Source organism: Patagioenas fasciata, chromosome 5 (assembly GCF_037038585.1).
Source record: "Patagioenas fasciata isolate bPatFas1 chromosome 5, bPatFas1.hap1, whole genome shotgun sequence".
In the NCBI taxonomy this organism is placed as follows: Eukaryota; Metazoa; Chordata; class Aves; order Columbiformes; family Columbidae; genus Patagioenas; species Patagioenas fasciata.
The window spans coordinates 31,863,589-31,890,278 of NC_092524.1; the positions used below are offsets into that span (position 1 = coordinate 31,863,589).

The window sequence follows — 26,690 nt, forward strand, 5'->3', positions numbered from 1 at the left end:
GAAGTGGGACGACACACTGACCACTCCTTTCATCTTTTTTTGTCCTCGCCGTTCTTGACCGGAGAACTGGCCCGAGGCCTCCTTACGGTACTACTCCTCAATCACCAAAATGGCTTAAGGACCAGGGTAGCCCGCCCGTTTCAAATAACGCGCCGGTTTGTTCGGTTTTAGCCTTTCGGGCATTTCCAGTCCCCCGGGCAGCCTGCGGGGCAGCCTGCACGCTCGGGACCCGGGGCACGGGGGCGACCTAGAGCCGCTCAGAGCTGCCCGGCCTGGGCGAGGGCGGCCGCGGAGCTGCGGGCGGATCCCGCAGCCCGGCCAGATAACAGCGCCCGCAGAAGGGGAGCGTTCCCCACCCTGCTCCCGCTGGCATCGGGCCTCCGGGCCAGCCACGGCCGAGCGCCAGGCGGTAGGCCGTAGGCCGTGACGCGGAAGTGCTGCAGCCGGCGCTGCCGCCCGGGGCCGGCGCATGGTGGCGGCGCGGCGCGGGATGCTGAAGCTGGCTGCGGGGCTGCTGACCGCGGCCGCCGTGGCGCTGCTGCTGGATTGGTACGCACCTTCGGGGGCGGCGCCGCCGGTGGGTCAGCGGCTGCGGGCCCCTCAGCCTGCCCCCGGCGCGGAGGCCGCCAACTTGCTGTGGGCTGTGCAGGTGAGCGGCGCTCGGGGACGGCTCGGAGACGAGCAACAGGCCGGTGCGAGCGGCGGCGGTTGGCGCCGCGCTGGGGAGCGGTCGCCCCCGGTTCTCGGGGCTCCGTAGCGGCGGAGGTGGCGGTGCGAGGCCACCGAGCGAGGGGCTGCCGCACTCTGACGGGGGTGTGCTTCGGCGCCTGCCTCGGGTAGTTGTGCCCCTTGGCTGTCTCCCTTTGCAATCCCGGAGGCTCGAGTCAATCCGAAGTTGCAGGTGTTTGGCCAGCTCACTAGACTACCACAAAAATAAGGTGTGAGGGGTAGAAACTAGTAACTAAAACTCAGCTAATAATTACGCTAAGACTATATAGTGCATCAGCATCCTGTACGGTATTATCTAATACCCCAGTGAGAAATGCAGCTCTGCCTGTCCTTTGCCCTTCCAAAAGTTACGTGGCCATGAAAATAGTTACATGGATTTTTATAAAAGGTGCTGGGCCAGTGCAAGAGTGATGTATATTAGGTTAAATGTACAGAGCTTTGTTTCCAGGCTGAACATAAGATCCAAATGGCATAGTCCTGGAAAGAAACTGTCACATCTGGATGCTTCTGTGGTCTCTTTTCTGACCCTTGGCCCCAGACCATTCCTGAAGCATTTACTGTATAACCTCAAGCTGTTCACAGGTTTGCAGGTAATCAATGGCTGAGATGTCACTGGGGTTGCTCTGCAGTTCCTTCTAACAAATAAGCTACTTTTACTATTTTGCGTTTATGATCAAACTCAAGGACCCTTTGGCTCAATGTATTAGCTGCAGGCAGTACTCTGTGTGCACAAGCTGACATGTTATTAGCCTTTGTGTTCTCTCTGATTGCTATGTATTTTCAAAGTAATTTTTTTCAGTAATTTTTCCTTAGATGACTTAAAGCTGCAGAACAGATTTCAAGATATGCTTGAATTAATGTAGATAAAGCCCCTATCTCAAGTTGTTATCTTGAAGAGAGTCAACTACAGCAGCATATAGCAGCTGTAGGGCTATGCTGACAAACAGTGTATGCAGCTCCATACCTCTATTGCCGTGTTCTCTCTGGTTGTGTTACTTCAAATGGAGTTCTCCCAAGGATAGGTCAGGGCACACCTAATTTTAGACTTGGCTTTACTTTCAAGTGGTTATGTTCTCTTTCAGACATGCCCTTTAACAGTTGCTTTGTCATTGGCCTGTCTTGGAAATTAATTAAGCACTAAATCCAGCATTGTGCCTGATGATGTTGTGGGAAACAGGCTTCAGGCTCCCTGGTGACTCCATAGGTCTAGCTTAGGTCACTGGATAGATCTCAAGATGATGGGTTCCTCCCCCAGCAATTCCTGCTTTGTTTTTCTTCCTATCCACAGGACCATCTCTTCTTAAACTGAACTAAATTGCAATCTTTCTACTGTAATCTTGTATTAATGGCTCTTTCATCTTTCTTATAGTATAACTTCCTTTCTTACCCAGTGCCTAATAGGCACTCTAGTTCAATATTCGACAAGCTTACCGCTGATTTTTCTCTTTCTGCCAGCTGGCTGCATTTTACTGTTGCTATAGGCCTTGTAATGCTCCCTTGTAATGCCTGCCTTTTCTGAGCCACATCCTCTCTGGATAAGGAATGTGGATGGGGATTTCTTCTCACTCCTGAGTCTCTTCCAACACATTTTGATGAAAGTTGCTGCCTATGATGCAGTGAGAGAGGCTAAATTTCCACATGAGTCAGAGTGAGGGGAAAGAGAAAAGAAATGCAGTAAGTGGGCTTTTACCTACATTTTGGGAAATTAAACAAGAGCATTACAAGTTTTATCCCTTTGTCCACTGACTTCCCTTTTATTGGGACATCTTTTGAGGTTAATTCAAAACAAAAACAAGCAAACAAAAAATAAGGAGAAGCTCCACTCCCAAGATTTTCATATTTCATGGCTTTTAGTGATAACAGGAACTTAGTTGCAGCTCTCAGAAGTCTCAGGACACTGTAACTCTTAGAACTTAGAAGAAAAGTGTTTTGTAAATCTTAAACTAGTATCGTAGTAGAGGAAAAATGTGGGAAGATCTCTGTAGAAAATCAGGCTTGTTAAGGTAGTTTTACTGTACTCTTTAATTCATACCAACCTGACTGTATCAATAAAAATGAAGTTAAGGATATGACTAAACTGAAAAACTGTATTCAGGCAATGTCCGGAAAAAGCTTTATAAGACTCGGTGTATTAAACTGAATGTAAAAACTAATGTTTTTCTTTCTCAGTTAGTGATCTCATCAGATGGCCATAAGCATGTGCTCATCATTTTTTGAGCATCAAATACCATTTGTCTAAACTGAGCAGGATAGGTTATTAGTTGGTTGACTGAAGTGGAATGGAAAGTGGAATTGAAAGGATTCACTCTAGATTTGTTTTGGACAGACCAGAAAAGCCACAATGTAGAAAAAAAAATAAAAATAATAATCTTACTTTTCTTATTCTCCCCATCCCGCCCTATATGACTCTTCTGATGTGAAGGCTATGACTGTTTCATTTAGATATGATCAGCATCTTTTACAGTTGTGTACAAGTGGCATCATAATTTATTGGGCAATCTTTGCTTTCATGAAGGCCTGTGGAATGGGACCTAAACATACTCATCAGCTCCATTAAATGCATGAGGAGAATGTTAGAAAACCTTCCACCCAGCTAATGGAAATGTCACACAAGTTACTAAATTAGTTGTCAGTATGCTTCTAGTCATAGGTAACTTTAACCTATTTTTGCTTTTCAGAAATGCTTAGTATTCTCTCCTGCAGCAAGACCACTGTATTGTACCAGAAGCTCACAGAATTTAGAAGTCAACAGGCCACTTAGAGCCATCGAGACTTACTGTAGATAGCTAAGTATTTCCCCATGTTGTTGTATGCCCTTAGATTTAAGGAAATTTTCTTGATATGCATGTGATGTTAGGGATTAGAGGTGCAATATCATGTGCTTACTCTGCTTTTTTCTCCCCTAATCATCCACTTCTGATTCTGCCGGTATCCCTTATACTGATATGAATCGCTATGACCGCTCTTATGTTGCATGTGCTTGGCTTTGCAGAACAAGCTGGGCAGCAATAACCCTCTGCTTGGGACAGTGTGTCATTTTTCTCTTTTGCAGGTATCAGATATTCATATCAGTAGATTTCGGGATCCCAAACGAGCTCCTGACTTAGAAAAATTCTGTTCTGAAACAATTGATATAATTCAGCCAGCATTTGTTCTAGCAACAGGTGAGCAATTCAAAAGTGTGAGTTTCCTGTTGAATGTGCTGTCAAAGGAAGAGCAAATAAGCAAAATTCTAGCATCTCAATAGAGAACTTTAAAGCCATATGGTATCTTAAACAATGGAAATGGAATTGCAGCTGAAGATAGGCTGCTCGAAGCAGAAGAGAATAACTTAGAAACTCAAGAGAATTAGATTTTGTTCAATGTCTTGAGTTTCACGATGAGTTCTGTGTGTATTATATGTAACAAAAACATAATTATGCAATATGACTCTTGTTTCCCAATATTTGTCGCTACACCTTAGTCCTTGCTAGCAGCTACCTTCCTTCTTGTGCGCCTGGTTGTGATTGTCTGTCATTCTTTGTATTTGAAATTACAGAAGTGAGCAATGTCTCTGATTAGCCATTAAGAACCAGTTCCTGTCTCAGAGCAATCCCTGCTCATTTGCAATAAAATAATCTGTGAATTAACATAAGATTTCATCACTCCTTTCCATTTGAATGTATCATACCAAGACAGGTGAAATAAGTCTTGCCATTTTGTTCAATAGCTTGCTATTGCTATTTAAATTGTTTTGGCAAGCAAATGAAAAAACTTCGAGCCATTACAATATGCAAGACTTTAGAATCTTAGTGCTAGACCTCAACTTTTGTTTCTACAGAGAGCTGCTTATCTGCTGCTTGCTTTTTAAATTAAGACTTCAGAAGTAGTTACCATTAATCTTTTAACTAGCAGTTCCAGGAGGCTGTAGTATATGAACAGAAATGGGAGTGGTTTGACCTTTAATTTGAGCTTGAGGGGTACAGAAGGTGTGAAGTTAAAGCTTCTGTGGCTAGAACCTTCAGGCATAATAAATGCATAACCATTTTCTTTACTTTGGCGTGGTGTTGGTAAATGTGCTGCAGTGATGTGCTTGATAGATGTTTGAACAGGCTGCTATATGTGCATTGGAAGGCACTTAAGTTACAGCAACCTCTTGGACCAGATGACAGGAACATCACGATTGCACGCGGGAGCCTGCAGCCACCTACATTAGGAGGCCTGGATTGCGTGCTTGCCTAGTCACAGTATGTGTGTGAACTGTGTAGGTTTCTAGTCATATCTCACCTTTGTATGCTTTCAGGTGACCTGACAGATGCTAAAACAAGAGATAAACTGGGATCTGAGCAGGTAGAAGCAGAATGGAAAACTTACTGGTCAATCCTGAAGAGATCAAAGGTCATGGAAAAAACCAAGTGGATAGACATCAAAGGGAATCATGGTAAGAAGGAAATAAAACATCTCTTCCTTTCCTCTGATTACAGAGCTGGTGTAGGCAAGTTAGAATATAGTAGTAAAGTATTAGTACTTACTAGCATGTTTGTGGTGGCTATGAGTCAGTAGAAGGGCTTGCCATCCACATGTCTGCTCTACTGAGGGCACACTTTGTTTACCGGCAATTACTAGAGTTTTAGTACCGGGGAAGTAAGAGACTTCTTTTATTGCTTTTGCCTGGCAAGTGGTAGAAGATACCTCCAGACATTAGTCTCCAGGTCATTACTTTATATACTGTGTCATTTAATGGAAGGGCAAACTGTAACCTTACCCTAATGAAGAAATTGTTTCAATTTACATTTCACAGACTTCCCCCCACAGGTAGGTTAAAAAGTAGTGCATATTCAGCATGTTTTCTTTCTAATAGAAAGAACTCATGGAAATTTGTGCACATCATGAGTTGTTGCTACATTCTAAGCATTCAAACACAAGTTAAAAACCTTGTAGGATATATAATCTGGCTATTACAGGAAGGGCAAAACTAGGAAGCCTAGCACTGGAGAAAAAAAAAGTGTATACTTTATCATATACAGTCTGTATATGACATTTTACTCCCATTTCCCTATCAGGCTTCTGTTATCAGCCTTAATGGAGGCTTGGACCCCACTTACAGTACAAACCTCCCCAGGCTGCTGTCTGTTTTACACATGCTATTGTCTGATGCTATTGCTACTTTGTTTTTCTTGAATGAGTTAGGTCTTAGTTACAGAGAATGCACTCAATCCGAAAAACTTCTGAAAAGCTTTATGGCCAAAGCGGAAACGCATGATTAGGTTTTAGCCACTAAATAACAATTTACGTTCCCACAACAATTTTATATTTGAATTGAAACTTAAATGAGAAAACTATTCCCACTTTTGGGTCAACTGCATCAAGTATATAATGTCTTCTCTGCACAGTTAGATAGTCTATTTGTCAAATATGGGTTTTTAAAAAAATAGCTCTTCAGTGCCTGCTGAGACGGCTTTATCTCAACATTAGGAAATAAAATACAAAGGTCAACAATCAATTTGATCTGAAGGTTTCTTCATTTCCTTTTTTTCTCCTTTACAGATTCATTCAACATTCCACAACTGGATAGTGCTCAGAATTATTACAGGTACTTTTATTTACCATACAGATGCCATTATATTTAAGGTCGAACTCAATAAACAATATTCTGTTTTCATCTATCACATATATGCCTTTTCACTGACTTTCCTGTAGTCCGGGATCATGTTTGCTATTCCCCCTCTCTTTTCCAGTGCCAGTTAATAGAGCAGGATAGTTGTGAAAATACAGAATTCTTTGGAGAGACTTCTTATCTCTCATTCCTCTCTGCTTTGTAATTGAGTATATTGTAAATCTGCCTGCATCTAGGAGATGGTCTGTCCATTAGTTGTTCAGTTTCCTCAGAACAGTGTGCGACCTATTTCTGTAAAACCAGTGTTCCCAAAGAATGCTTGTCCTCCTTAAAGTAGATGAGAAAAGAAAAAGAAAGCAAGAGAAAACTTCACTTTTTTATGTTCTTTCTGCATGTCCAAAAGTGCCCTTCATGTCATATGGACCTGAATTTTATCTGAGCCATTTCTTCACATCTGAGTCATTTTAGAAAACTCAAGGTAGAGAAAAAAAAAAAAAAAGAACGGATAATGATGAAGGGCGGACAAATGTTCTTGAGGAACACACTTGAGATTTAAATGTGAAGATAGGTGAGGAAACTTTCCCCTCTTCAGCTGACTCTTTTGCTTGTACATTGTGATGGTAGTCTCAGTTGTAACTCGTGTTTAACTTCTCAGTTTCTTCTGCCCTTCACATCTGAACACAAAATCTTGTCTCATAATTTTGGTGGTGCTTTCAGCTTTGACTCTTTGGAAATACAATAATATTTTTGCACAAAAACATGGGTTCCTCTTTTATGTCCATAGCATGAGCAGAGGATGATTCAACTGTTACAGATATGCTAAGTGGGACTAAAGGCAGAAATTTTAGGATTATTGTACTGAGCTGCCAGTTTTCTTATTGAAGTTCATTATATTCATAAAGGTAACATTAGCTTCAAAAAATAAACATTGTGAAAGGGTCTTTATGGCATTGGAAGTATTGATTTGTATCTGAAGCTTGTTTTTTATATACTGGCTTTTATTCTCTTCAGGTCAACCTTTGTGGCAATTTTATTGTTGATTCTGATTGGTGGACCAATAGTGATATGAACTGCTTTCTGGGTGGTTGAGTTCAAACTATACTCATCTGAACTCAGGGATGTTTTAGCTTCCATGTATCATGCAGGGAGTTTAAATTAAAAAAAGCAACCACACACAAAAAACCAACCCAAAACCCCAAAAGAAAATGAAAAATATTCCCCCCAATTAAACCAAATAACTTTTAGTTAATCTCAGATTTATTCATGATCATTTTAGTTACAGGACTTGATTTCTTTGATATTTCTAGGTAAAAAAGGAAAAAAAAGCTTTTTGAAAAATTCTTTCAGATACCAACAATAAAGACTTTTTTTTTTCCTTTGCAGATCTCCTTTTATTAAGAGTGGTGTAAGATCCTGCTGTTCTGTCATCTTACCTATTAGTTTTGCATTGTTTATGCTGTCAGCCTATCTTTTATCCATTAAAAAGTACCATGTTGCTCATGGAAAATGTATTTAGGCTAACTTTTTTTTGTATGTTTGTATGCTCACCTGCTGCTTGCCTTAACACATGTTACGTGTTTTCTTTGAAGTACAGACTTTTCAGTGCCATTGATTTCAAGAAGAGACTTTACTGCAGTAATAGCGTGGAGATAGATCTAATGCAGGAAATCTTGTACTTATATTATGCAGGTCATCTTTGTCATTGCTGCAAGCTTTCCTAACAGCAATATTGCCATTTTATTTTGGCAGGAAATACTCCGCCTGGCGTAAAGATGGCTCTTTCCATTACATCCACACCACCTCTTTTGGGAACTATTCATTCATCTGTGTGGATGCCACACTCACCCCAGGCCCTAAGAGACCCTTTAATTTCTTTGGAATTTTAAACATGGTATTTAATAAGTTTTGCATTCCATTTTGCTGGCTGTTTTACTTCTGTAGTGGTTTGTTTGTGGGGTTTGTTTGTTTTATAAAGAAGAGTTAGCTGAAATATTTGTGCTCATCCGAAAGAGTCTTTACATTTTTAAGTTATTATGCTGGTGGGACATTTATTTAGAAAAATGAATGTGTCACTTAACATTAGAGTATCTGTGTTTTCTCTCTTAAGAAATAATCCAGTACAAAAATGTCAAATTAGACATTTTAAGGACACTGTCGGTAGTTTCTTAGCATTTAGCTAGGCTTGAGTGATAATTTCCTTATATGCTGTAAAGTTTAAGGAAAAAAAAAAAAAAAACAACAACAACAAAACACAAAAAAACAAAGCCACAAAGCCCCAAACTTTCTAATTTCACTCCTTTTTGGTTTGTTAGTTGTTTTTTTTTTTCCATGGATATTAGTGATGAGAGAGTTGCACTTATCAATGGAATAATGTGAAAGATAATGCTATAAAGAAATGTGTCATTTATGAAAGTTAGGTCTGGTCTTCTGAGATCATAAAAATTATGGGGTATTTTTTTGAAAAAAATAACATTAATCCCGATGTTTAAATCACATATTATCTTAGATAACATTTTACTTCTCTTTGATTTTTCTCTGTAGTTTGTTGATATGCTGTTGTTCTTGAGATACTCTTCTGAAAGAAGCCTTGGCAAAGAATTACTGTGTTTTGGTAAACAGATGTCATATTTTGCCTGTGATAACAACCTCAATGAGAAGTAAAATGTCCTCCCTCTAATCTTGTCTAAAGGAGGCTCGACATTTAATTAAGGGTTTGTAAAGTGCTTGGTGGTACTTAGATGAAAGCTGCTGTAGGATTGCCAAGTACTGTTCTCATTGTTTACAGTAAACCAAAGTGTGTACAGTAGATTTTGCAGACAAACTCTCGAGGAGCTAAGAAATGCCATTGAGTCTAGAGCTCCTGTCCTTGGCTGCCATAAGTCAAGCATTTGCTTGCTAATTGCCCAGCAGCAGGAGTCCAGAGAGAATCATTTGCAGATTTTTACACAAAACTGAAGGTAAAGGTAGATACCTATTTATTAAGAATTAAAGCTCTGCCAGGAATTTGAAAAATGCAATAGATTTGTATCAGTTATTTGATTGCATAGCTTAGGTAAAAATATTCTTAAAGCCCAAATTCATAAAGGTGAAGGAAATATAATCTCACTTAACAAGCCCTTTACATTAACCCAGAATGGTATACTGAATCTATTCTTTTTTAATATACCTTTATTTCCATTTCATTTATTCATGCCCTTCAGAGTTTATTTTCAGGCAGGAGGGAAAAAAATATATTGGTTGTTCTCTGGGTTACCCTGAAGGCTGATCTGCAAAATGGTGAAAGAGTGGATTTGTGTTCTTTCCTGATTTTAGTTTTTCTGCCTCCGCTGTTAGACTTTGAGATGTTTGAGTCTCTCTGGACAGTAAGCGGTTGATTTGATAGTGGAAGCCAAACATGTAAAGGAGAGAAAATTTACCTGCTGTGTATAGTCTTACTTTTGCTTAACTTTAAGAGCAATGGCTGAGTAATATTTTCAAGATTCAGCATCATAGTTCATCCAGTTAAATGACTGAAGCAAAGGGTGCACAGTTTATGTGGTCTGACATGCCTATTAAAGGCCATCTAGCAACTCAAGAGATAGTAGGGATGATAATTGTAAGATAAGGATGTTTATAAAATCAACTCAAGCATGTCCTCTTTGACTGTATAAATAAGCAGTAGAAAGGATAGAAATCTTCTTTACCAAAATCTTTCTTTATATTGCACTTTTCCTATATTCAGTTGCAAGGAAGGCGTTGAGTGTCTTGTTTCCACTTTGTTTTTCCAGCACTGGATTTCAGGGATACATCTGGTGACAGAGTTTGTCCCTAAAGGAACTGAGAGTATTCTCTGGAAAAAAAAAAAAAAATTAATTGCACTCTTCATTAGTTTCTTTCTGGCTTCTGTTTGCTGTTCTTTCCAAATAGCCTGAATGTTAAACACGTTTGTTTGGTTGCTTGTTTGTCTTTCATACACCTGCCTGTTTCAGAATCAAATGAAAGAGCTGTCGGTGATGGCAACAGAAAGTCTGCACAGCAATCATACTGTCTGGTTTGGCCATTTTCCCACCTCAGTGATCGTCTCCCCAGCCCCAGGAATACGAACATTAATGAAGTAAGATTTTTTTACCTGTGTGATTTCAGTCTGAAGTACATTTCTTGACTCTCCTAATACTTGCCTGTCACTTTCCAGGTTTTCTGCAGTGCTATTTCCTTCCCACCCAATAATCACAATTCTTATGTTCTTGTCTTAGTTCTGCCACAGCCTATTTGTGTGGACATCTCCATACACTGGGTGGGCTGATGCCAGTTCTGCACAGTCAACACCGTGGCGGTACTCTGGAACTCGAACTGGGAGACTGGATGGATAATAGGAGGTAAGGAAACGCTATGTCAGCAAATAATTATATGCAGCCTGCATGGTTATACTGTGACTCCTTTTCATGATGTTTGGAGAATTTGAAAGAAGCATTAGATCTGCTTGACTGGTTATTACTGTTAATGCTTTTGAAAAATGTATCTCTGTGTAGGTCTGGGATTTTTTTCCCTACACCAACAATGTGCTAGTAAATTAAGTAATTAATTAAGTAATTCATTCTTGATATTCAGAAATTAAAAAGAGGGCATCTAAACATCCATTTAGTATGCAGTTACACTTCAGAGTAGACAAATAAAATGTATTATAATAAAATTCAGCATCACTACTTCAAAATACCCATGCTCTGCACCAGTTATTAGAATTTTAGAGACAAAGAAGTCTACTTGAAAAATGTTACTTTAGCAGCACATCGAAAGTGTCTGATGCTGTGTGGAATGTATAGTAGCATACTAACTTTTATTCTGCAGTAATCTTAAGAAAGATACTTCCATGCATACAGGAAGAGAGCGCACTGGGTCTTTGTCCATACTAGAATACCTACCCAGACACTGTAGTAATGTACGTGATATTTGAATTCTTTAACATGACGTTAGTCTATCTGATTCATCTACAAAATTCAATAATTCTTGGCATTTGGAATTTTGAGTGGTGCTTCAGTGATTTATAATCAATGAACCTGATCAGAGGTAACCAGCTGTACAGTTAATACAGCGGACTACAAGATCAACTACAAAAGAGAATAAATGGAAAATAAACAAGTTATCTTTAGGAACTTGGGAAGCATGGAGATCAGCTGTGTGTGCAGTAGTTAGTATCAAAAATTTTTTTTCCCTTTAATTCTAGGTACCGAATCCTTGCATTTGATCATGACCTCTTTAGCTTTGTAGATCTTAACTTTGAAGAATGGCCTGTAGTTCTCATCACCAATCCCAAATCCTTCCTCTACAGCAGTTCTGCTCATGAACCACTAGTGAAAATTCTTCATTCCACTCATATCAGGTACCCTCTTATCTCTAGATTTCACAGTATTTAACTATATTTAATAGCCGGTGTCTTGGTTGTAATGTACATCTATATTTACATCTATATACACAAAACCTTTTTTTTTTAGATGCATGTGTCCACTGTTCTCAGAAGTCAGTTTTCTCTGTAATATTGTTCCTGAGAGGTCCCTTTGTGTCATATCTGTGATAAAATGAGATCATATAGTAGTAATTAATATTCATTTTATTTATGCAGTTACCATGTAATCCATGTTATTAATCTCACATGTTCACATCGCTTCTGCTGATGTCAGGATTTTGTCTATTTTTCTAAGTGTTTTCTCTATTCACTTCAGACTTAGCCTCTTGTGTTTCCATACAACCTGCATCTATAAAAACATCTTCAGCCTCCGCCAATTTTCATATTTGTTTTAAATCTCTCCGTCTTTCTATTTCTACCTTTTCTATTTTTTTTTATTTGTATGTAAAATTTCTGTGCCTTTTCAACATCTTATATTTGCTGTTAGACCAATATGCATTAGATATATGGGTATATTGCATGCCCAGAATTCCAATCAAAAGAAGATTGTCATACTTTTCAGTTAGGAAGCAGTGTCCTACTAAGTCTGTCTACTTTCCAGTTTCCTATTGAGAACCCTATGTGAACATTCTTATGATTGTATTAAATATATGAACAGGTAGAATTGTTCACCGTAACTATATGAGACTCCCTTATTTGACTGAAACATGCTCTGCAATGCCTTTTGTGTTACCAGAAATGAAAGAAATGCTGTGTGCAATATATTGAGTCTGTATTAGTATTACTATTAATATTTCTCTGAATATAAGCACTGCCAAGTGATACTGCATTTATTGGTGTCTCAGATCTATAATACCAGTCTTGCGTTCCATTCCATGTCTCGTAAATTCAGTTACAAAGACTGAAAGGTTATATTCTGACTAGCAAAAAGTAAAAAAAAAAGAAAAAAATAAAAAGTCAACAACAACAAAAAAAAGAAAAAACAACCACACCCAACAACAAAGGACTTTAGAGAGAGAGAAGATATCTACAAGTATTGATTCTGTGTTTGCATGTGTGCAGGAGGATGCATCTCACTTGCATTAGCAAATGTTTTGCCAGCAAGAGTTCTAAGCTTATTTCTGTCAAGACATGAGGATCTGTGCCACTTTTTCGTCGGTTCCACACATTGGTTTTCTCTCCTATTCTTTTGTACAATACCATACAAAACTTCTGGTTTTAACTGTAGGAAAGAGCTACCACGTTACTATTAACCTACAGATATTTCACCGGTTTAATTTCTAACTCTTAAGTACAAGGTAGTGTAATCTTTAGGGACTTCTCTTCAGGAAATAATGACAATCTGCAAGTCCTGTAACAAATCTGTTTATTTTGCTGTTTATTTACTCCTTAGAATTCTGGCCTTTTCTCCTTCTGCCATTATCTCTGTCAGAGTCTATATAGATGGAGTTCACTTGGGGAATGCACATCAGGTGTCTGGCCCTCTCTATGTGCTGAGGTGGAGTCCACAAAACTACAGTGAAGGGTTCCATCACATAGATGTGACTGTACAGGTAAAGTACCTGTTGGCATTCTTTGTACTGAACTTTTATGTTGTCACATCTGCTCCATCACCCTTCTGTATCTACATAACTAGGGACAAAATATATTATGACAGACTAACAGACTTCCTTTCATATTTGTCTGATTACAAAACCGAAAGGATTTATTGAATTAAAAAAACGCTGACTGCTGAGCACTAAAACATTCATAAAGCATCTGAACAAAAGAAAGGATTATTATTTTTCTTGAGAAACATAATAGGACATGACAGAGGAGCAAGTAATTTGTCAAAAATAAATTATTTTGAGTAACAGGCAACAACTTTTAAGGTTGTCCTGGAAGAAAAATAATCGTGCTTAAAGAAAATAGGAAGTAGCATCATGTTAGTTCAGAAGGCAAAGGAACTAGAGCTGGAAGATTGGAATGCTGTCTTTGGTTATAATTGAAGTTCCTTACATGATCTCTTACAGGCTGACAGTGAATACAGTTTCTGTTTCCCAGAATGTCAGACCTAACTGATCTTAGATTACTGGGTGAAAAAAATGTTTTTCAGTTAATGCTTCTGTTCTTGGTACTATGTTTCATTTTGGTACTTTCAAGTGGCCTTCAAAGAACTCGATCAGACTGTTCTAACATTCTGCACATTTGCACAATAGTAATGGGAAAGCCAGCTTTGTCCTGCTTGCTGGAACCCAGCTAGGCATTATTTCTCACAGGACAAGAACGATATTGCCCTTTTTTTTAATGGCCTTTCTGTGCGGTCAGTGTTCTACCCCCTCGCTTGTTACTGATTTCTGTGATGCTTTACTTGTGAGAGCTGTATTTCATGAGTGGTTTGGTTTTTGGTTTTGTTTTTTTGTGATGATCATGAAAGCATATGCGCAAAACTGAGTAACATTTGAAGAGGGTTATACAGGCCTGCAGAGCAGTAGTTTGTTTGCAAATACAGGCTTGTTATCAGATAACTGAGTGGGGGGTTAAAAAAATTAATTTCCTTTCCCCTCCAGTCATAAATCACTATTACATCTAGTAACTGAATAGTTTTGGATAAACGAGGAGGATGAAGCATTAACTTGAGTTAGGTACCTGGAGAAAATATGAATACTACAATTGCTGTATGTAGTTTCTAGGATTGTCCAAATATTGTCTCATCTGTAATCACATTAAACATACTGAATCCTTTACTATAAATAAACCATGTATTATGTACTGGAAGGTAAGGTGCCAGTGTTACACATGCAGAAGTATCAAACTGTTGAACAAATGTAGCAGTGTTACTGTTTATCAATATCAATTTCTACCAAATATGCCAGAAAAGAAGCACAACAAAGCTTCAAAATATTTTAAGATGATCTATTATCTAGAATTGAGCTTTCAGAAAGCAAGTGGTGATGGTGGCAAATAAATAGTCACTGTCTTCCACAAGGTGCTGAATCTCGGCCAGGATCTGCTTCATATGTAGCACTTTCAGATTATGAACTTACAATCATCAGTTTACTTGAAACTACGAAATTGTCAGTAAGTAATCTTGTAGGTAAACGTATTTAATACAACATTATGCCAGACATGCATGCATCAATTGGATCTTTCCAAAAAAGCTGCAATGATAATTAGCAACTTCAATTAGATATTTTGTGCACTACTGGTATCTAATTGCTCTCTTATTTTATATCAATCTAGGATGCTGCAGGAAGAATTAGCACCCGGGGTCATAAATTTGCAATGGAAGAAAACCTCTCTCTTAGCTTTGGCTTTTTGCAATCTGTTATTCTTCTTACTGACCATTATGTTCTAGTAAGTACTTTCAGCAAAACAGCTGTCACTCCGTTTTGGTTTCCCCGGAGACTGCAGGAGGCATTTTCCTAATTCCTGATAGGCTTGAATACATTTTGCTTTTTCCAGATGACTCCATTGGAATTTCACAAATATTTCAAGTTTCCTTTCTCAAATTGCACACTTCAAACGTGAGTTTGTGGCAATGGTTCATGCAAACAGTTGACTTCGTGGATTTAGTCACAATTGTCCATTTTTGGGCACAGGTATACCCACATTTTGCGCAAGCAAGAAATGGAAAAGAAGCTACTGGAGGTAGCAGAAAGAAAACTTCACTGTGGTCTGTTGCAATATGTGTCCTGGTAGGAATGCTAGAAAAAGTCTCACAGCAGCTGCTGACATTATAGCTTGCTCTAGTGAAAAGGAAGGCAAAATTCCCAGTCCCAGGTCATATCCAGAAGCGTTACAGCTCAATACATGCAAAGAAGGCATGTCATAATAGTTTAGGTGCACTTATAGAACAACATAGGACAGTCCACGTGACTGTAGATAGTATCATGATTGGCTCAAAATTATGTTGGTCTTGTTAATCAGTAACCGATATTCTCCACGATGTCTTGAACTGCAGTTCTATTCAGTACAGTGCTCAGAAGATGTTTTCCATAGGAAGTGTGTTTACACTGTTTCAATAGATGTGTTTTACACACCTCGTTTTGGAAAGATCCAGGTCTATCACTTTCAGCCATCCAGTTGAATTCAAGTCAGTAAGAAGTCAAATAACTTAGAAACTCTTAAGTTTATTTTGACTCTTCAGTTCAATTACACCGTCAAGCTTTGAATATGTGTTTTAGTTAGAAATCTTTGTATCATCCTATCCATGTCCATAAGGCATCCTCAAAGGCAGCTACTGCTCCAGGGCTGGCTTAGAATTAAAACTCTGTTTTCAGGCTCGTGTGCTCTTTGGACTGATTGTGCTGATTCAGGTCGCCTTGCTTGTTATTTTCAGATACCTCCAAAAGCCAGCGCTCAAAGGTATGAGCCAATGTTTGTCTGTGGGTTTGTTTCGGTTTGGGTTTTTGTTGGTTTGGTTTGGCTTGTTGGTTTTTTTTTTTTTTACTATTTATCTGTATGCTAACAGTATCTTAAGTAATTGTGCTGTTCATCACCATATGCATTTTGCATCTAGTACTGTGGGGTTTCATTGGGTTCTCAGAAGCTGCCGTTTTGCTTTTAAGGGGACCCAGAAAACCTCCAATATATCAAGTAAAGTAAATTAAAAACTAAAAACGTGATCAGGTGTCTTTGTTTAAACAAAAAGCCAATTAATTGAAGTCTAAAGGTTTCATTTTGATTTTCTCACTGAAGAATCCAATGCATAGGGAAAGGAATGTTTTATTTTGTATTAGTTCTGTATGTGTGCTTGTTTCACTACAGCTGGCACAGAATTCTCTGTCTCCTGAGTGGAGAAACAGATTTCCGTCTACAAAAGTAATTTTTGTTAATCTTTGCAAAGAACATGAATAGGCTTGGGTCATTCTCAAAATAATATTAAGATCAGTTTTATCATAAGTTGATATTTTGTTTGTGATGAATCTGGTAAAATTAATACTGCTAAGCTCTTGGTGTTTATTCTTTAAACAATTGTTTGAACCACAACTTACTAATGAGATTTTTCTGGAAGCCACCTCCCTTCCTATTCATGTCAGTGTATGTCCCTTCCTTTATAGTCATAATCACGTAGCATCCTACAGCAACTGCTTATATAGAAGCAGAAGAGATTTTCAGTGGCCTTTTTTGGAACTCAGCAACTAAAAATGAGAAGAGCTAGCATTCTGTGATCAGCAAGGTCCCTGTAGACTGTGACAAATGTTTTACAAATTAATGAACAAATTTGTTAGAGCTGTTGATTTCCAAAAGGTCAAACTTGTCCTCTGGGGATTTAATGCTTTGTGAGAACGGCAGCCACATAATAGGTGAAACTCTAAAAACCAACATTTGTAGGAAGGCTCTGTCGATGTCAATCTATGAATTGTCTGCTTCAGTTAGAAAATTAATATTGCTCTTTTTTGTCAACATCACACGCTTGTCAGAATGCTGCCATTTTAATACCTAGCCTTCATTTTATCTGAGTTGCTATCAGATCTCACCAAGTAGATTTAATCAAAGAAAATCCAGTTAATCTAGTCCATGCTGACCTGCCTTTTTGAGTTTGCACAATTACTGTTTTGAATCTCTTACTTTTCTCTTAGTATGAACTTTCTCCATGTTTTTCATTCTAGCTAACTTAATTTTCTGGGTATAGAATGGTCATTCAGTTCTATTTACTTACAGTAAGTGTACTTACTTAGAAGGGCAGCTTCGTCTGTTTTTAACATAGATTGTTATATTTATTGGTGCCTTTGAGTTATCACAGTAATAGCAGAAATGAATTCCCTTGTGTTTGTTCTGTAGACATACCAAATATTAATTTTATATTTCTTGTTTAATAGAATGAGTAAATAATGTACAGATTTATTTCAGAAAGACCAATATTTTATATATATACATATATATGTGTGTGTTGCAATCTGAATCAAGTATATTTTTCTTATATTTTATCTCTGTTTAGAAAAGCCAGGATTACTTACTCTGACCTCGTATTCCCTTCATGTCTTCAGTAAAACAAACGTCTTTTATTACTCCATTCTGGTTCTGAATTTATACACTGTTCTGGGTAAGTAACGTAGAGTACTGGAGGACATAAATTAGTGTTTTTAAATGACACATCAGATCCTGATAAAAAATGAGACTTCTAACATCTTGGAGAATCTACGGAAGCTACAGAATCTATGTGGAACTTGAAAAGTTAATGTTCAAAGAGACTGAAGGTTTGTTTGTAAGAGCCCAACTTAGAAGCCTTAGAATTAATTAAACATTTACATTATTAAATTATTCTGAAAGCAAGGTGAGTATTCAAAAATCTAATTTTTTTTTCACTTATTCTTTGAATAAGATCTGTTTGTACCTTGGTGTAAAATGAGTATATTGAAGGTACTTTGCACATGACATGTTACTAAGACATTTCAGCTCTGATGCTATTAAGTTTAGCTTATTTCTCCACTGATACGATGCTGCTAAAATAGTTCCTCCCTTGGCAGTCAGTGTAGTACGCACAACATAGTGCAGCCTGCCCGTTTCACTTCTAAGCTCAGCCGTGCTAGAATTGTTCATGACCATGTATTTCATTTTTCTTACTGTAATTCTGGGAAAACGACAGCATTTGAAAGGATCTATCTTTTTGCTTCTCCCATATGAAAAACATTATATGTGGTGTTGAAAATTGTCACAGAGATTAAACCATCTTTTCATTGCATGCTACAGCTCAGTGTTCTACCGTGGTATCTTCACATCAGGAATGTTCATCAGATTGCTGTTTGTTGAAGATGAAAACGTTAGGCTTATTACTATAGACCAGCAACAGAGAAGTTATTTTCCCCTGTTAAGCACTTTGTGCTCAGCAGTACAAGGAGCAATGTGCAAAAGGGCCATGTCTAGATTGTATTGTCTGATGGTGCTGTATGTTTGGTTTCCTGTCTTTCAGGGCCGTGGTTTGTAGGTGAACTGATAGATGGCCACATGGGGGCCTGTTTTTCCTTTGGAGTGTTTGTCGGTGGTTCCTTCTTACAGGGCAGTCTGACATTTGCGGTTGGCATTTTACAGGTACATTTTTATAAAAATCAAGGCTGACAAACTCCTTTCTTCTGGGACCTTTTTCCTGACTTTTTTTTGTAATAGTTTTATAAAGAAAGGTTTCTTGGAAGGATAGAGAAGATGAGTGGCCATGCCTGACTACAACAGCTCTTTCTTAACTTCCAAAAGGAAGGTTGTGCATTATTTTCTCAAACTTCTCTTTTCTTCTGTTTGGTGTTGCTTTGGACTCCCTGGATGTCTGGATTAGAAGTCATCTCTACAGATTTACCACTCTAATTTTTTTCTAAATAACCTTTCAGATCAGTAGATGTCACTCCCCAAGTCCAGTTCTTCCAGTAGTCTGATGTGGCTGCCCTCTGGTTTTCCCAGCTGCCCTTAGTCTGAAAGAGAAGGAACAGTTCCTTGGCATGTAAACCAGACCCAAGCTAATGTTGCCTCCTTTATGGTCCCTCTGTTACGCCAGTGCTAACACTCGTCTGACACTGCACTGAGCTGGGTCAGAGAGCTAAACTGACATAAGGACCTTCCTTTTTTCCTGTGCTAGTATTTTGCCAAGTCAGACTCCCTGAGCCAGCTCCAAGAAAGGTCAGATGCATGTCAGTGCCTCCCACTGCAAAGGAGGGCACAGGAATGCTCGACCTGGGGCTGCGGCACAGGCAGCTTCAGCTCCATCCAAGGTTCCAGCTCTGTGAATTGTATTCAGTACTTAGAATAGGATGGTTTTATGTGTTCTATGCCCTCAGGTATGTTACCCAGAACACCTGGCTTGCTCACCGTCTTGTTTTTCTCTGCTCTTGTTTTCAGATGTTGTTTTTCAACCTGCCCTTAATGGCCTATCTGTGCTGGTGCCTCTTGCTGCGATGCCAGGGTCACAGCTTCCGTTCTCACATCCGTCACGTCCGACGTCTCACAGCTGTGCTCGTTCACCTGGCAATGACCCTCCTCCTGGCCTGGCAGGTCTATTCCTGCTATTTCCTGCAGCGAACCTACGGGACCTTGGCTTTCTTCCTCTCCCCAATGAGAACGTGGCTGGTGGTGCTGGCCTCCGCTCTGATTTATAAAACCTGGACACTGAAATCATCTGCACTCAGAACTTACAGAGTAGAAATGAAAAACTCTCAGAGTTTCTGATGTACAACATAAGTATTCAAAGTTCTTTGACTTACAAACTGTGAAGGCACAATCTATAGTTTTGGGATGCTGGAATTCCATACAGCCCAACCATTAGCTGGTAAGATCTGAAGCTGCACCTGCACTGCTACAGAGCTGTATTAAATCATAAATGTTTTACAATATGTATTTTATACTTTTATTGTATTACACATACGCAGTGTACTGTATAATACATGTTATATAACACACTTTTACATTATACGTTAATACAGTATACAGTAAATGGTACAATGATTTCTATAATGGGAGTTTTGTAATACAGAAGATAGGTATGTCTGTATGGATCAAAAAATGGAAATGTTTGCTCATTACTACCATGAATGGAAAAATACTTCTAATTCATTAAATTATTGATTTTTATAATGCTGGGAAAAATGAGCATAGATCTTGATAATGAGCTCCAGGGTTTGTGCATAACTTTGTTTTTTATTTCAAGATTTACATCTATTTTAACAAGACTAACTACAAGACTATGCCAGATGTCTTTATGAAGTGGTGGTTATTGCAAAGGTGCTGTGGTGGCCTTCACAGTAAGAGTCCTATGCTTACAGACTTTGTCAGTGCACAGTGCTATATATGAGCAGTTTATAGGCTGTTAGGTCTGTATATGTGTATTTGTGTTTATGTTTACCTGAGCCATGGCCTATTGATCTTGTCAAATGGCTAACTGACATGTTCTCTCTCTGGGAAGAAGTAGTTTTGTTTTCCAGTGCTGAGGCTGCCAGTTTTCCCACACTTGACCAGTGAAAGGCCAGTGAATGATGAGTGTTGCCGGGATTCCCAGCTGTAGTCGGAGTTCAGCTTTAAAGCAAAGAATGGAGACAATGTCCTCAGGATGGGAGAGCTTGAAGGAATCCTGTAAGCGAGGGGGTCAGGGCTGCATTTCTGGGTCTCAGTCAAATGCACCAAAGAGTGACCTAGGAAAACTCACTTAGTTTCAGTTTTTCTAAGTTTAAAAATGATATAACAGTTACACTTATGAAGAATGTAGTGATCCAGAGCCAGGAGAGATGAGGTGCCTTTATCTATAAAGTAAGGAGAACACTGGCCTGCTTCACAAGACTGCTGTGAGTGGAATATTTAAAATACTTTAGGTAATTTTACAGTAACTTATTTATGGTTCCTCAAGAAAAAAGAGGGGTAACTTATTTATGGCACCTTAGAAAAAAAACAGCAGTGACTACAGTAGAACACACAGGAAAATAAATCATATTGGAAGAAAATATTGATTACAATTAAGACTTTTTGTTATTTCTAAAAGATGAGTTTTCCCATTCCTTAATTCCTGTTCTTCAATGACTTACAATAGGAAAGAGAGTAACCACTCTCATTTGTGTAAGTTAGATACACTGTTAAGAAAATATAGAATGTCATTTCTTGCTACATAAGTTTGTTTTGCAAAGTTGTCAGAAAATCAAAGAGACGGGGCACAAAATTTACTTGTGAGAAATACAACTGAAAAAAAAACCCTGACATTTCACAAATTACTTATATGTGTTCAGGGAGCATAAGAAGTGGCAATAAAATACTTCATATCTATACCCTGTGACAAGACCCTGTTCTGAAATGAGACTATTTTTGGTTGTGGTAGTAGCAGTTGATTGAAGTGTAATAAAATCTCAGTGTAATCACATGTCGATGGACTTAAAAATCTTATTCTGTCAAATATTTACCTCTTGGCTCCATGGGTTGTGTTGGGTAAATGGGTGGAATTCTGTTAAGAATCTCTTGATGCTAATAATGTGGTGAGCGAAGATGTTTCATTTGTAGATGTGCTATCCCTGGCACCAGGGACCCATATAAGAATCACATGCTCTGAAACATGGTTGATGCGTGAATTACGTACATGTGTGGGAAATGATGTAACAAAATTTGAGAGAAAGGGACTATCCTGCCCTGGTATCCCAGTGAAGAGCACACTGTAGAAACTCAGAAACTTCCACCCTGCATTGCAAGTGCTCATGCTCTACAGCCACTGCTATGGAAGCTCTTTTTTGCCTAACAGACAAGTTAAACTTACCTTGTCTCATGTTAATTCAGATTTTCTCCTTCTTAAACAGTTTTCCAATATTCTAAAACCTTTAGCAGGAAAATACCAACTTTCCTTCCAGAGCTTTATATTTTTAACACAGGATGACACACTCTTTACCAATACGTTCTTAAAAGTTTTTTGTAAATTCTTTGTATCTCAGCAGACTGAAAATTCTTAAAACCTTTAATTTAGCTGTGTTTATCATATAGGTAAGTGGTTGCTCAAGTTAACTATGAGTAACAAAAAACACAATACAGTATGTTTTCCCTTGAAATTAATTGGTTTCATAAAATACAGCCCATCTCCCAGAATGAATCACCAGTCTCTTAAATGAACTGGTGATAACTGGACAAACCTCTAACAACTAGGTAGATATGATGAATCTATAAGCCACCTATAAAGAAAACTGCCTTGGCTCTTCCGTTGGTCTGTGGTGCCCAGAAGGCACAAATCAAGATGGTGGACTGAAGAGAGAAGACATTCCCATGATAATGGGCCCTATGTCGTCCTGATGAATTGTGTGGGTTTGGTTCTTTCAAAATGAAGCTCTTGGACTCACTGAGAGGCAGCATTTCTGCTGAAAAGATAACACAGTATTGTGCTGGAATGTATTTTAGCATTTACATCAGTCAGCATCAGTGTGAGATCTCTCATAGTGTTGCATGGCTTGTTCCGTGGTTTTCCAGTTTATGGATGAATTATGGATTAAAATATTTTACTTATTAACTTTTTTTACTTGAATAGAAGGAAACAGCTTTGGCATTGATTACTTCTGGCATATAGTTCTCTTTATTTTAAAATAGTACTGCACAGCTGTTCTGGGGTAAGCATGAGAACACAGAGGTCTTCTGAAGTCAAGAATATCCTTTCCAAGCTACGCAAAATGAGCAAAGCAAGTGGCAGATCGTGGAACCAGATTGCTGAAGTATTTCACATACTGCTGGCAAACATTAGTATCATCTGTGACAAATCAGTCTTTCATAGGATAAATGCTTCTGTTACAATACTCTGCAGCGTTTGGTTTTTTCGTTTATTTGGTTATGGTTTTGTTTGGTTGTTGGCTGTGGGGTTTTTTTGATCTGCATGGAGGACCTCCTTTAAAATACTGAGTTCCCATTTGAAAGTTCTCTAAAAGGACACTTAATTATTTGGAAAGAAAAATAATTCTGATAATGGCTTTCAAATACATTTTGTTCTCTTCTTATTTTCAAAAAGTTTCTCAGAAAAAGCATGTGCCATTTTTCATGCTGCTGCTTGCTTATGAAGGAATTCTCATGTTCATTGGTGAATGAACATCCAAGATGCTGTGAAATGCCTAACATAAACTAGGAAAAAGAGATAAGATCATTTTATGTGCGTTACCCCCACTGCTCTGAGAGCTGCGCAAAACTTGCAGAGGGAAGTTCCCAGGGCATTCCCGTTGCCATGCGTAATTTCCTATAACTGTCACGGGGGAAGGCCTGTCCAGCCCAGTGACCCCAGTAAGGAGATCCTGGCCTTCAGTGTAGCGGAAAATGCAGGATGGGTGTGGGAACAGCAGGACGTACAGCTCCAGCCAGCTGGATGATAAAAGATCAACACTAACATGACCATCTGGTCAGTCAAAGAAGACTAACACTAACTTAAATAAATCACAGCAATTAGTCAAAACATAAAACGGCCTTGGGCAGGTTATACAAAAGAATGTTTTTGTTTGTGAAGGAGTGATAGCCCAGGCTGGTGAGGATGATATCTCGGGCTGGAAGACCACCCCCAAGAATGTATGTGCGTATGAATGTTGGGCTGGAAGACTGCCCCAAGTATGTATGGGCATGTTAATCTTGGGCCTAGGCGTGTGAATGAGTGGGCTGGAAGGCTGCCCACAAGATATGCATGAGAATGTGACAGGAAACAGTTACAAGAGTGTGGTGTGTTTGGAATAACATTTTTGGAAAAAAATCCTGTTTAACCTCTTAGTCCAGGCCCGTATCCATAAAGCTATAAACTGAGAAAGGCTAATTAAAGAGGGCTCAGCTCAGCTCCACCTGGCTCTGCTCTCGCTCTTTACATGAACCTTGTGTCTGCATCTCAGACAGGGGCAGGGGAGAGGCTTTTCCCCTGTGTTTTTCCCACGATATAGCATACTAAAACCAACCAACCAACTCAACCACCAGTTCCAAATTTTAGGCAAAACCCCCTCTGGAGCTGGGAGGTGAGAGGCAGCTGCCTGCAGAGCCCTGATGGATCACTCAGACTCCCCGGCTCAAGGACACGGAACAAGCTGTTCCAGTGGGAAACGCTCACTGCTGCCCAGGCAGCTTTCTAATGGGATCGTTACTGTCGAGAGAGATGTGGGTACTGCTCTGGGGCAGTGGGACATACAGGCACCTCCACGCCAGCAGGACAAGCACCAGCAGACAGCATCCTGCCCTCCCTCAGAGCCGGGAAGTCCAGCATCTGGCTCCTCTCCAAACTCTACCTCATCAGAGCCTGGTCCTTGGACTCTCCCTTCCCCCATTCCCCTGCCCAGGAGGCCAAGGAAAGCAAGTAGGGGCTGATGGGGTGAGGAGGTCTTCTTGCAGAGAAGTAGGGACTGAAGGGAGGTCACAGAGATACAGAGAAGCCAGTTCGAGAAGAGGGTGGAGCTGAGGAGGGTAAACCTGTAAAACCTCAGAGCCTTCTCTCACCCTTTGCCCTCAGTCAGCCTCCTGTAACAATAAATTGCACCTCCCTCTTCTTGCATAAACCCTGCTTTGCTACTTCATACTTCCAGTTTGCTTTCAATACTGCTGACTTGTTCAGCCACCTTCTTACCACCACTCCACCCAGAATGCTGTAGCAAAAGTGAATTTTGCTATCCAAGGTATCTTTCTAGTCGCAAAATTCTGTGTGCCTGTGGCTAAAAAGTCTTGTTTCTGCTTCCTTCTGTGCTTTTCCTAAAGAGATCCCAGTTGTGTCTCACAACGTATTTTCTAGGTTTGGAGCTTATTCCAGCTGCTGTTACACCCTCTTATTGCAGGATAATGTCATCTGCCTGTGATCTTCTTTTATCCCCTGACAGTCTTATTTATGGATTTCCCACTCCGAAGAGAACCCAATAAAGAGAAAGGCAGTGTAGCAGTAGAGGAGAGCAATGTTACAAACACCAAGACTAAGTAATCCTGCATGTGCTTCTTTCTTGATCAATGCATTAAAATAAAATAAAGAGATCAAGCTATTTTAAAGGCATCTGCCCTCGCACTCTCCACTTTTTTTAACAACAGCTACTATAAACTGCATCAATACACATTTATGTTGGGCTGGCAAGCTCTTTTCATGGTATCAGACATTTTCCATGAAATCCTGACACTAAAGTACATGGCCCAGCACTAAACCACCAACAGATGCTCCTATGAATAAGAGCATGATGAACTTAAAAAAAAAATAGGGTAAGAAAGTAGGAAGGAAGAAAATTAGACGCAGGACAGCCAACAGCAACTGTTTCAGGTGCAAAGGGAGAAGGGATGGGAATGGGAGTGCATAAAACTTCACCAAATACAATCAATCAGAAGACTGGCTCAAAGAAAAAAAAAAAGAAAAAAAGGAAAAAAAAATCTCTCTGCCCAATACTGTGTATTACCCTTTGCAACAAGAAATGCTTATAAAGATTGTATAGCTGAACCTCTATTACCTCTCTATTACCTTACTGCGGTCACACAACTCCTACACTGAATTAATGCTCGTCCCTGCTTAAGATCTTATAAACAATCGTTCCTCACCTTCATGGGACAAATGCTGGTGCTTCTACAGCTGGTGACTATTTGCTACATCCAAAGAGTCTCGGATTTTTGTTACCAGTTATTTGTCACCTTTTGTTAAACGAAACCTCTCCTATACTGCAAAATACATAATTGCTGAAGCATCACACAATTACAATAATTAAGAAATTAACACAAGGTGAAAAAAAAAGATGTATTAATTTTTGGTTTTTTTACAATTGTGGGCACTTGCTTTAAAGCATTTTCTCCCTTTTTGTTACTAAGAGGTAACATGAGCCAGGATTCATAAGTGAAGAAATGCTCCTGTGAGAATCCTAAACACTGAGGGTACAAGGACGAAGTTTACTTTGACCGTCTCCATCTTTTTTTGTCCTTTTTCCCCTGAAGTCACTTGACTGATAGAACCTATATTGCACTCGATAGCTTACGTAACCACAGGAACGCTGCTGCAATCAAGCTGCCTTTATTACAGTAAAGAATCGGCATCTCAGCATGATCTCACTCTGGATCACCCCTTACATCATCAGCTCTTCATAGGTTTATGACTTGTGTGGATTACTAAGCAGTTGTTGTAAAAATAATAGTGCTGGGAATTGTATATTTTTATCATACTTTGTTTCAGTTGTGAAAAATAACTTCCTAGAGGACTGTCATTCCAGCAAGGTGTGTCAGCTCACCGTGCCAGAGATGAGCTCACTCTGGAGTAGCTCTTTAGCAAATATTGCTCAGAAGTACAGAATTTGTACTTTGGACAAACAAATGCAAACCTGGAAACATAAATATATGAGACTGAAGCCTCCACCCATACCCTACGAAAGGAAAACAACATTTTAATACCTTTTCAGTAGCGGTAATTGTTACAATTGCATGCTTACATTCGTGCAACACGAACTCACTACAGTTCATAGTCAAAGTCTCTTTTGAAATATGCAGGTATTTAATTAGCTTGGATACTACCGTATGATACAGTTCCTTCCAAGCAGGCTGGAATACAGCAGAAGAATAGTCCCCAATTTTAAGAATAAAAGGCATTTTTCT

General features: G+C 39.1%; 1 protein-coding gene across 3 annotated transcripts; it reads left to right on the forward strand.

The window, feature by feature from the left end:
• The first annotated feature begins 156 nt into the window (after nucleotides 1–156).
• TMEM62 (transmembrane protein 62) lies at nucleotides 157–21,516 on the forward strand. 3 transcript variants are annotated; one of them, XM_065838588.2, is made up of 14 exons: nucleotides 157–649; nucleotides 3,782–3,893; nucleotides 5,012–5,149; nucleotides 6,256–6,301; nucleotides 8,075–8,216; nucleotides 10,294–10,418; nucleotides 10,558–10,680; nucleotides 11,526–11,681; nucleotides 13,099–13,258; nucleotides 14,928–15,041; nucleotides 15,968–16,052; nucleotides 17,629–17,733; nucleotides 18,601–18,719; nucleotides 19,515–21,516. In XM_065838588.2, the coding sequence occupies exons 1-14, from the start codon at nucleotides 470–472 to the stop codon at nucleotides 19,839–19,841; spliced, it is 1,932 nt and encodes a 643-aa protein (XP_065694660.1). In that variant the 5' UTR covers nucleotides 157–469; the 3' UTR covers nucleotides 19,842–21,516. The 3 variants fall into 3 exon arrangements, with proteins under 3 accessions (XP_065694660.1, XP_065694663.1, XP_071665334.1); XM_065838591.2 differs by having other exon boundaries at nucleotides 158–649; nucleotides 11,631–11,681; XM_071809233.1 differs by lacking the exon at nucleotides 3,782–3,893 and having other exon boundaries at nucleotides 528–649.
• The last annotated feature ends 5,174 nt before the right edge of the window (nucleotides 21,517–26,690 follow it).